Below are 12696 nucleotides of genomic sequence, written 5' to 3'. Positions count from 1 at the left end.
GTTTGGCCATTTTTGTTTTGTGCTTAACATCCCTTCAATACGTACTACATGTACGTAACACGACCTAATAGGCTGAACGTTAATTTCGATTATAATGCGGTCGTGGAAATTCAATATTCATTCAGAGGATTTAATACTTATAACGGACAGCATATGCAGCTAGAAGTGATCCCATTGAAAATTTTGTGAACAGACTAATTCATCTTCCTTTTCCATATTTTCAGAGCCATATTGACGATCGTAAGTGTGATAATTTTTGTCAAGAATTTTTAAAATCACATACCCTTGTTATAGTTGTATCCTGTATAGTGCAAATAAAATAAAATAAAGCTTTTGTTGATCTGAAACTGTTAACATTTGCCAAACTGTTCATAACAAATGCATGTTATATTCTATAAACTGTTTCTTTTCTCTGCAGGAATCATATTGTACACATTTATCCAATTTCACTCAACGCCTGCGATTGTAACCAGTGTGTTCATTGGTCTTGCAATCATCTTTTGTGGCTGTGCTATGGTGCATAACGTCTTTGTCTGGCAAAGGGTAAGTTTTAGTACTATAATAATATGCAACCTTCTTAGCTCAAACTGGAAGGGTTTTATTTATTATTAAGAAATGCTGTCGCCTCTGTGGTGTAGTGGTTAGTGAGATTAGCTGCCACCCCCGGATGCCCGGGTTCGATTCCCGGCTCTGCCACAAAATTTGAAAAGTGGTACGAGGGCTGGAACGGGGTCCATTCAGCCTCGGGGGGTCAACTGAGTAGAGGTGGGTTCGATTCCCACCTCAGCTATCCTGGAAGTGGTTTTCCGTGGTTTCCTACTTCTCCTCTAAGCAAATGCCGGGATGGTACCTAACTTGGGGCCATGGCCGCTACCTTCCCTCTTCCTTGTCTATCCCTTCCAACCTTCCCATCCCCCACCAAGGTCCCTGTTCAGCATAGCAGGTGAGGCCGCCTGGACGAGGTACTGGTCCTCCTCCCAGTTGTATCCCCCGACCCAAAGTCTGAAGCTCCAGGACACTGCCCTTGAGGCGGTAGAGGTGGGATCGCTCGCTGAGTCCGAGGGAAAAACCAACCCTGGAGGATAAACAGATTAAGAAATGCTTAATTATGGAAGAAAACATAGATTTAGAGTAACACTTAAAGTTATCCAGTCTATGTGAATAGCACAGGTTAAGAAGAAAAGTTACTGTACATGGCTTGTGGAAGTGTTTTACCAATCTTCATGAAACGTATTGGCAATATACGCTACTTGGTCAAAAAGTATCACAGAATTCAGGATCTCCAGCTTAGAACATCTTGTCTGTTGATCTTACATGCTCATTTCCCGTATCAGTTGACATTATTTAGGATACAATAAAATCCCATTAAGGTGCTTATCAAAAGATCTTGTAAGAACCATATAGTCCGCCCCTGTGGTGTAGTGGTTAGTGTGATTAGCTGCCATCCCCGGAGGCCCGGGTTCGATTGCCGACCAGGCCACAAAGTTTGAAAAGTGGTATGAGGACTGGAACGGGGTCTACTCAGCCTCGGGAGGTCAAATGAGTAGATGAGTTTTCGATTCCCGCCTCAGCCATCCAGGAAGTGGGTTTCCGTGGTTCCCACTTCTCCTTCAGGCAAATGCCAGGATGGTATTTAACTGGAGGCCACGGCCGCTTCCTTCCTCTTCCTTCCAATCTTCCCATCCCTCAGCAAGGCCCCTGTTCAGCATAGCAGGGGAGGCAGCCTCGGCGAGGTACTGGTCCTCCTCCCCAGTTGTATTCCCCAGCCCAAAGCCTCACGTTCCAGGACATTGCCCTTGAGGCGGTAGAGGTGGGATCCCTCGCTGTTTCTGAGGGAAAAACCAATTCTGGATGGTTAACGGATTGAGAAAGAAAGTTATTCAATAAATAGTCAAAATAAATACAACTTAAGCTCCAGATGCTCTCTAGATAAATTCTGGAGCTTTTGTTATATTACTACAGATAATTTGCACATATGGCTTGTTATAAGAATATGTTGATATTTAAGAAAAACAATACATGTGTTCTCTTCATGGTCCTATACATGACTTGATTTGTCACTTGTTTGTTCCTTCCTATTCCTTAGTGTGACCCATTACATTTAATTTCTCCTTTTGTGTTTGATGGTCCTATTCTTTTAGCACCTGTATTCATTCTTTATCTTTTATTTTCCTCTCTTTTCCTGTGTTCATCCAGCTTTCTTCTCATTCTACACCTCCCCAGGCCCCGATTTCAAGTAGTCAGCGCCCTGGGCAAACCATCTTCAGCCGCCTCCTCCTCCCCCCGTTGCCACCCCGCACCGCGCTCGTTTTTCTGTTCCTCTGAAAAATATAATTGTTTACAAATTAAAGATTACAGTTTTCAGGATTATGAGTTTTAAAACAATATCAAAGGAAACGTTATGTAACTAACACTACTTGAGTTAGAATTAGGAAACTTCGCACACTGGTTTAAATGCATTATTCTTAGCTATAAGCATTAATCAGTTAATTTACACAAAATGATTTGAAAAATAATTTTCATACAAAGTACTTTTCCAGTTGACTGTGAATACAATAGCCAATCTCTTAAAACGTCTCCATTAGGAAGAGTACTCTTAAACATGTTTTGAGACAGTGTTCTTTTACCATCATTGTAAGATCGCAGAGATTTCGAAAAATTCACCATTTCGTTTTTGTTTTGGACTATGTTTAATAATATTCTCAACAACTGAATTTAACTTTCATTCCAAGTAGCAGGATCATCTATAAAAAATGAATTAGGTAAGGTTATCTCGGGTTGTGATTGTGAAATAGTTCCAAACGGCTGCTGGACAACTTCAGGCTCACCGTTCAATTTAATACTAACACAGGGCTGATCAGTCTGTATATCTAGGCCTTGTAAGTCTTCTTGTGTAAAGTTAAATGGGACCGATGACGAAGTCGGAGGTTTTGTTAAGTCATCTTGGCATTCCGATTCCGAGCTTGGAGTTGAACGAGTCAAAGTTAGGAACTTTCCCATTTTAGGCACTTTCTTAAGTACAGTAGTTCAAGTTCGTCACTCTGCTTTTTAGCAGCGCGTTTTTCGTATTTAGTACCACTTATCTTTTTACCCTTGGTTAAATACTGAACAACATGTAAGAATTACACGAGACAATGAGTTGGCTAGGTGAGGTTATCTGGTTGATGGTGAGCGGATGTAAACAACAATACGAACACAAACCGTCACGAGCCAATAACAGACAGGGCTGTCTAGATTAACAGAGTTGCCAAGCCACCAATTACAACTGCCCACCCAACACTCGCACGAGTTAAGCAATACCTTCCTTAGTGTTTGTAGTTATTCATTTTCCTTCATAAAATTTAAATATACCGTATAGATTAAATTCCGGTTTTAAAGTTAGAATAGTTTAAATTTTATATAGGCTAATAAAATAAGTGAAATAATTTGTGGAAAGTAAAAGCAATTTGAGTGTAATGAATTTAAGACGTAATTCACGCAGGCCATAATTACTCGATCCGCCGGCCGCCACCCCTCAAAGACTGGCGCCCTGGGCAAATGCCCAGTCCGCCCATTTGTAAATCGGGCCTTGCACCTCCCACACAAAGATTGAAGATCTGTCAAAATGGCCCCTCAGCGACTGTTGAAGCCCACCCTCCTGATGATGCTAGGAGGCAGAAATGAGCTTGTTTTCTGCTGAAAAGAAATGAATATAGAAGAATTGGAACTGATGAGGGGAGAGCCCATTATTCTAGTCCTTTTGTTTTAATATCAGTGGCGTATACTGAGGGCTACCAAGGCTATTGGTGAAGCCCAAACCTCAAAATAATGAGGACAATGGAACTCTGAAGTACATTATAATGTAAGCATCTGACATATTGTTCCATTCACAAAACTTGAAAGCAATGAGAAAAATTGTTGCACGTATTTCTGAGAGCAAGGCATCGGAGATTGATCTCGCAGCCCGGGCACCGTGTCTGCCTCTCCTCAACTCATGCGGCTTGGTGCTGAATATCCGATAGGTGCAGGGACAGGGTAGATAGGTGTGCTAGGCTTTGCTCCATCAGATCGCCACTGCTAACGAACAACCATGCGATACGCATCGTGTGTACTTCCTCACCTCATACTTCTGACTTAATTATATAGATAACAGACATACATCCTTGTAGGAAGACACTGCAGGGTTGCTCTTATAGTAGTAATATAGACCTAGTTTTCTTCTTATAGGTAGATCTGCTAAAATGAAATGCAATCTTTCAGGTTTAGTATTCTGTCTGAGTGGTTGGAATCGAACTTGTAATCATGTGTCGGACACCACCACTGATCTTCCGAGGAAGCTAATAAATCAGTGAAAGATGGGTACCACCGCTAGTAATGCTGTGAAATTCAACATTTTAATTTAATAATAATGGTGCATCGCATCTGTATAGGCTTGGTGGTGACCTAATGAGGGTGAAATAAATGGTGAAGACGTCATAAACACCCAGTCCCCAAGCCAGGGGAATTAAGAGTACAAGGGGGTTAATTCTCAGAATTGAACTGGAGCCATCGGGCCAAAGGCAAACATTCTCTCCATTTAGCCACAAAGCTGGACTTTAATTTGCTAAGCCTTAGGCTAACATCTTCACTGATGAGGTGTTGATTATTGACAGTAGCAGAAGCCAGGGCAATAGCTTGTGAAACAGCCTTGACAACACAGCAGACTACTCCGTTGGCTATTGGCTGCAGCTCAAAATGCTTAGAGCTTGTTGTTCACTAAATCATCCATCGAAAAGAGGGTAACCTAAGTCTAGTGGTAGCCCACGGCTTGATCCTAACATCCGCCACTGTTTAATATTTGTCCTTCTCTCCTCTTTCTGTTGCTCCTTCTCCCCACAGTGACCTCTTATTGTGCTTCTCATATTATGTGTTCCCTTTTATGTTCCTTTCTATATGTTATTTGATATGACACTTGTTTGTTCCTCTCCATAATTAATATGATCAAAATTTAATTTGTGAAGCGGTTCCCCTGCGTAGGGTTAAACTGTAGAGTAGGTATTCAAAATGTATTCCTGGCAAAAAGTGTTGCCAGAAAAAAAGAGAGAATGAGATTTAAAAACAACGAATCCTGCAACACTGTACTTATTTCCTTTTTTCTCTTATCGCCTTATGGTGGAAAACAAGCAATTCATTATTTTCATTTCAACTTAAGCTTTAACAGTGACTCAATGAACTCGAAGGAGAAATAAATTTGCCTCTAAATTGTTCCATTTGTTAATTCAATTTTGTGAGCAATATTGTTAGAACCTTATTTTCCCACACATTTAAAAAAAAAAATACTAATTTATGTGACATCTCTATGTTCAGGAGAAGACAAACGCAGTGAGAGCCCTAGCTCAGCAGCACCAGCAATCGTTACGCCAGTCCACTCCACCGACACCGATAGACTTGAACAAGAGCGTGTGTCATCCCCGAGAAGCAAGTGGTAGTGTAAGTCCAGGAATTCCAGCTGCAACTCTGGACCTGAGCTCTGTTACAACAGCCATGTCACCTCATGAACTTTCTACACTGGTGTGACAAGTTAGAGGAATCTGTTCTAGGACATCAGTCATACTGTGAAGTGCCTCCAGTTTTCCTGGGATAACATTTTGTATGTTGAGCACTCGCATTATATTTAGAATGTGTAGCCCACATGTCAGAACACTATGAATGAAAATAGATGAAGAATTATAAGACTTTTAACATCTTTGACATGAATAAAACACAGGAAGGATAACATCCATCAAGACAGATGTAATAATAATAATACAGTAAACTAGGTACTGTACATAACAGATTCATTGGTGTGGCTGTGTGGTTCGAATCACATTGCTGTCTACTGTACTTGCAACTTGTACTTGGGTTCGATCCCCACTTTTGACAGCCCTGAAGATGGTTTTTCATGGTTTCCCATTTTCACATCAGGCACCTTAAATAAGATCATAGTCGCTTCCATCTTCTAGCCCTTTCCCATCCCACTGTCACCATAAGACCTATCTGTGTCAGTGCAATGTAAAACAAATAGTCTTTTTTAAATATGAAAGATTCATTGGTTTCATAAGCTCAGTGGGATCTTTTCTACAATAAATCTAAATAATATATCAAGTAGCTACTGACTGAAAGAATAAAGGGTTGTGAGAATATTAGCACTTATGGAATGACACTTTAATGCATATTTTATGAGTTATCTTAGACTTTTAATAAAATAATTTAGTGTTATATCTTGGACTCTAAAGGATGTACAAAAAAGTATAGGCTACAACACAATCTAGTTTGGAAATCATTGTTTAAAAAGTCTAAGGTTATTATTTCATTAATATAATTTAAGGCAAGTATGTTAAAATTACATCAGAATGTACAAGCTTGTGGAGATGTCTAGTTTAAAAACATGCAAATGTATATGTAATATAAAATTCTCTGTCTTCATCTGTTATCAGTTACAGTGCTATTTTGCAAATACCTAATGCAGAATGATAAAGCTGAATGTGTTACCTGTATAACCATTTCTTTAACTGTCTGTATTGATGGTTGTTACAATTTCAGTGTTTGGTGAAAAATATATTTTTTAAATAATATATTAACGGTACACAATAAAGAGTGAATATATGCCTTTGATATGTTTTAACAGGCTTTTCAACTTATGAAAGTTTATTTAACTTCATGCTTATATTTTTACAGAACCTGAATGATGCTCTCTTGAAATGTTCTACTAGAAGTACTGTAGGTCCCTTTTATGATAACAGAATTACAATGGTTTAATGGAGGGGTGGGGCAGTGCCTTATCTAGCCCTGGACATTGGCAATTCAACATACTGAACTAGAGTTTACAAATGGTAGGGTGAGCAGTTCCTTTCTGATCCTCCAGTCTCCTATTAATAAACTACATTTTTTCTACCTGGTTAGTACTGTTTTCCTAACTGCAGGTCTGTGGTCAGTTTATGAGAGAGTCGACTAACATATCGAGAGAGGCTAGGACATTCTTGTTTGAAAATTATAGGATCTGTAATTATGAATAGAAGTGTAAGTAGAAGTGTAGTAAATGGTTCAAACCGAGAACATTCCTTTCCCCCCCCCCCCCTTTTTGTTAGTAGTTTAACATCATACTAACACAGATAGGTTTATGGTGTCGCACACCAGGACTGGAAAGGTAGTAGGCATGGACTTAAACTAATTAAGGTACAGTCATAATGTTTGTTCGAAGTGAAACCATTAAAATCCATCTTCAGGGCTGCAGATGGTGTGTTTATAACTGATCATCTTTCTAGTAAAAGTTTATAGCCATACAACCTGTACCCCCAAATTGAACTTGCTTGGTCAAGCTGGCTTTCTTAACCCCTAAAATCTATGTTCAGCCAACTAATTTTCAGTCTTGTTCAACCTTATTCTGACTTTGAAGGATTGACAACAGACTGTGATAAGCATATTCTACCCTACCCTATCTTTGATACAACTTTACAGTAGGACTAGCAGAGAAGAGACAGAGATTCTAAAGCATCTTAATTTCAGATATGATAAAATTTGATTTAAAATTAACCTCAGCTTGTATGGTGAGAAGGCTATTACTTCATCCATATGCGCTTCTGGATGACATTGTTAAGACACGCTGAAATCTGAAAATGTGAATATTTTCCCATCAGGAAGGGTGGAGAGTTATAGTTCCAACCTCCAGAGATTCACAGGGCAACACACCTGTTCTTATTGCATTGACTGGTCTAGATAGATAAGTCCTAGTTTTCAAACCTATTAAAAAGCAACTTCATTACAAGTTGCAAAGATAAGCAATTGAAGTGTGTAAATTAAATATGCACAAAATGGTTTTCCAGGAAAAGGAGAACTAAATGTCACAGTATTGATTTGTTAATGGAGTAAAATCTCAGCTATGCAATATGTGCCAAATTTTCATTCTGTCATGGAGAAACTGAAGATAGAAGTAAACTGAGGCATTTATAAACATTCCAGAAACATTTTCTAATCTTATTAGGTTTCACTGAGTGAAGAAAGACAGTAAACTTATGTGGAGAAACTACATTTTTAGCTCAAGGTGTCTTTAGAATGTTTTAGCTCAGTACAGTTCAGATCAACAAACACTGAATTTCTGCTGTTGTTGGTGGTTATGGTTTGAATGAATGTCACAAGGAACAGTCCATTGTTTGGGAAAGAATACTGCCCAGGGCAACAGATGGATATTTTTTAGTGAGTTGAACATGCAAAAAGGCATATGGTAACATAATGTTGATTAAAATTTCTATAGTTTTATACATACGATAACGTGATTTTAAATGAGAGCTGGAGAATAAAGTATTATTTTCATAAAGTAACTTCACTGCTATATACTGTACAGTACCTTAGGTTGCAGATCTACTTTGTCCACATACCAGTACTGTCTTCCTTTTCTCAATAAAACCTAATTTTCATGAGATTAGAAAATGTTTATGGAAGACGCTGCTATATAATCAAACCATTTATTTCTGCCTGTATTTTATCTATTGGTGAGCCTTCATTTTGATATATGTGTCTGTTTAACCCTTGTCCTGTTTCTCTTTGAGATCGGGTACGAAGTGAGATTAATCTTTGTAGCTAGGTTTTATGATTGGATGTTCTTCCTAATGTCAACCTCATCAGAGGACTTAATGAGATGAAATGAATGATACAATATATGATAGTAGGAAGGGAGAGGGTGAAATCCGGTACTGGCACATAGCCTACTCCTGTCAAATAGCACCAAGGGGTCTGCTCGAAGCTTAACATCCCCTTTCGAGGGACAGATCACCATCAACAGTAACATGCCCTCTCTCCATATGAACACTGCAGAAAGGATTGGAATTGAATTCAGGCTTTTGCCACTCAGTCTAATGATTAGAAATTGAGTACCATCACCTCTCCTACCCTGCTGACCAACATTCGAATGGTAACGGTAATTTCTTTCTTTCTTTCTTTTTTTGACCAATGAGACTCAAACTGACTGACCACAGTATCAGACCATATAGACTTGATGCCTTAACGATTGTGGCGACCAGGCAGGCTAGCTTTCATTTTAGTATGATTAACAAAATATCAATCCGGGAGATATCTCATATTTTGCCTGAAGTATAGTCCAGGCTGTGTGCACATTGCCACTGATAAAATGTTCTCTGTTGTATAATTCATTGTAAATCCCATTACAACCATTTCTGATATATCATTCCTGAGAGATTTTTGAATATAAATCAATTCTTCTTCTTCTACTACTGCTACTACTATATGTCGTGTTCAGTCTCCTGGATGTTAGCAATTAATATGCACAGTGTTCTTCTATCTTCAGCAACACGGTAGAGTTGTTCAACAGTTTTTATCCCAGTCCAATCTTGAATGTTCTTGAGACATGGCATATTTTTGCTGCCAACTCCCTGCTGTCCTTCAATTTTGCTTTTTGAAACAAGGTGCAATACTGCATATCTTTCACCATGTAACACATGCCCCAGGATTGCAATTTTTCTGCATTTAATGATGGTCAATAGATCTCATTTACAGTTTGCTCTCTGCAATATGTGTTCATTAGAGACATGCTCTCTATCCAGGAGAAACCATATTTTCAGAGCTTCCAGCTTTTTTATGGTGGTCAGTGTCACAGTTCAAGCTTCAACTCCATAAAGCAAAATTGACCAAACATAACATTTAAACATGCGCTGTCTCAGTTTTAAACTTTAGGCGTTATCACACAGTAAGGTTTACATAAGGAAGAGCATCTAGTCGTAAAATCTTTATATTTTGAAATTTAGAACCATTGTCAGAATGGTGTTGGCATGACTCATCTTTCATTGAAAATAGTTTAAAATCTTCCATGTTTTACTGTTGAAGCATTTATTTTTCATGAGCAGAAAATAGCCTAATAATAATAATGGGTACCATAATGGGTACTCTGGGGTTGATTCCTCAGTTGGGAATTGGATGTTTTTGGAATGCACAAATATAACAAAATAAATAATGTAGGGGAAGTATGACTGCAATAATTATATGACAATCTTCATTTATGAAAATCAGCTTGACTGATATTATAGAAACTCAGTAGACTAATAATATACAAATAACCTCTAGATACATGGGCGCCCATAAGATAGTTTTAAGGGGAAAGGGGGGGGGGGGTTAGACCCGGGGGTATGTAGTATTTTTAATATTTTGGAAGATGAATGTAGACTTGTATTCCATGATAGAATACCACACACGGTACCCCTACCACTTCTACATAATACCGATTTTAAAAACATTTTCTTGAAAGAAAAACAGCTGACTATATTAGATTTTTTACTTTCCCTGAGAGCTGGGGGCGGGGGGGGGGGGCGTCCTCACCTTTCACCCGGGTATGGACATCCATGTCTAGAAATGCATAAAAATTTTGGAAAATACAGTAAAGAGTTTCACATTTATATAGTAACTACAGTGGATGCAGTCATTCTATTTTAATTTACATTTATACAAGTAGACAGCATTTCAATCAGTTTTATTTAGTGAAACGCTATACTGGCTCATTTACAGGCTTTTGTGTGCATACTTAGTAAACAACAGCCCATTTTAATAATGTCTTGGTGGTGAATTTTCTTCATGACATTTATTTGAGCTAAGGAGAAGAAGGCTATTTTACTGGCTCTATAAAGAGTACACTGGTAACAGAGAAAGATGAATAAATGGAGATTTTTAATACCTAAAAGTGAAAGATGTTTAGTTCTAGGGCTTGAAGTTACATATGTTTTCATAGTGAGTTAGGAAAATGATAATTTCTTGAATTACTGTATATAAATGGAGGTACTCTAAATGATGACCTGATGGCTGTTAGTTGATCAGCTGATCTTGACAATGAGAAGAGGTCTATGAATTATCTGAATAATATCTCTACCTCAGTCAGATCCTTTAAACAATTATAACTATGTGCTTCTTTCCCATGTTCATGTTAGTAACTCAAAAAGTATATAAAAATATATATGTAACTATCTATGGTTGAATAACTTAAAAAGTAATATTTTCAATATGTGCATATTTTCAAAAACCTAGTCATAAACTTTTCTTAATAAAACATTTATGAATTTCTGTTAGAATGTACAATTATTCATGAATGGGACATTCCACATCAAGTTGGTCAATTACTGAAAAAATGAACAAGTTTTTTAAACATTTCTAATTTAAAAATAGGTGTAGAAAAGAACCACAATAAAGATCACGTAAATCATATTTTCCTATCTATAATAGTGCTCGCAGAAAAAGCTGTTATTGTACAATATTATTTTTTGTAATTTCTGAAGTCTATATTCCAGTTATAATATTGTACAGGCTTTATAACGACATGTAAATCATGCGAATTGTTCACAATATTATTGAAATAGTCATTAAAATGTTAATTTCATATTTATTCCAAAATGGAAAAAATATCTGAATACATCATTTCTTTTAGTTTCAACAGTTGAATAAAACTGCAGTCTCAGCCCTGCCTTGATGAGGAAACTGAGAGAGAGAAGTGTGAAGACTTTCAAAATATATTTTGATAGTGGGCTAGCAAGTCAAATTTATTAAATATAGATCCAGAATATATTAATAAATAACTGAATTCTTAAAACAGTATTATATTTTAGGTAGTTTTATCTTCACAATTATAAGGAAATGAAGGTCCTATCTTTAATAGCTTGTTCATATCATTTCTGTAAAAAGTTGAAAAATATATTATATTCAACATTTAATAAAATGAAGATGGTTGAACTGAGGAAGCTGATATTGGGCAGCAATGAATATCTCAAAAGACTTCATTTTTCTAAAGATTTTACTTAAAATTGTTTTAAAAAAATACTCATTTTTTGCTGTCCAATTTGACATGGAATGTCCTGAATGAAATCTTGTTACTCATAAGAACTGGAAGGTATGAATTGTAAACTGAGAAAAAATTCTTGGTGTCAGTACAAATTATCTCTCTCTCTCTTGCAAAAAAAAAAAAGTTTTAAGCATTTTAAGCATTCCACAACATTCAGTGCCTGAGCTAGAATATACTATTTGCAAAGTTTGACTTAATTCTCTCACCTACTGGCACCAAGTTCACTATGTATTTCTGTCAAATATTTTTCTACTTAGAATGTAAATTTAAGGTGTATAACCTATTGTATCCTCTTCCTTAATCTGTTCTGCCTATCAAAATCCATGATGTACCGTACCTCAAACAACTGCTATGTTGTGTGTACGACCTGAAAGTGACACAGATGGGTGCTAACCAGTTTACAGACAGTACATACTGCATATCATTAGCACACCCTACACTTATGTATATGTTTCATGTTTTCCCATTGTTTCACTGCCGATTAAACAATTAAGGGGAAAAACAAGAAAAGAGATATGTTCATATTTGTACATAGTTTCAGAAGAGAGAAATAATATTAGGAAATTCAATTCAGGATGTTGAATATATTGTGTAGTTTGTAAATATAAGTATTTTTAATAAATATATTATTTCCCGAATATGGAACAGAATCATTGATGATGGTGGTTTATTTTTACTTCCTTTAGGCAAGTCTTCACATTAAGAGAATTTCAAATGGAATATACAGTATTTTTTTCCTTTTCTTCTTCTTCATAAATTCACTACATGCTGTAATAAGTGGGACTTCATTGTGTGCTAATGCATTTTTATAAATCACTTGTCTCTGGAAACTTATATATCACAGGTAGGCTACAGCAATAATCACA

General features: G+C 37.0%; 1 protein-coding gene across 2 annotated transcripts in view; it reads left to right on the top strand.

The window, feature by feature from the left end:
- Positions 1 to 12485, top strand: part of LOC136857952 (uncharacterized) — a 355007-nt gene extending 342522 nt beyond the window's left edge. For both annotated transcript variants that reach the window (XM_067137083.2, XM_067137084.2), the window contains exons 4-5: positions 419 to 543; positions 5326 to 12485. In XM_067137083.2, coding sequence (XP_066993184.1) covers positions 419 to 543; positions 5326 to 5535 — 335 coding nt within the window. In that variant the 3' untranslated portion in view covers positions 5536 to 12485. The remainder of the gene's footprint in view (positions 1 to 418; positions 544 to 5325) is intronic.
- Positions 12486 to 12696: the final 211 nt, after the last annotated feature.

The sequence above is a fragment of the Anabrus simplex genome, chromosome 1, assembly GCF_040414725.1.
Source record: "Anabrus simplex isolate iqAnaSimp1 chromosome 1, ASM4041472v1, whole genome shotgun sequence".
Taxonomy (NCBI): Eukaryota; Metazoa; Arthropoda; class Insecta; order Orthoptera; family Tettigoniidae; genus Anabrus; species Anabrus simplex.
The sequence above is the reverse complement of the archived record's forward strand: the minus strand, read 5'-3'. Positions and strand labels throughout refer to the sequence as shown.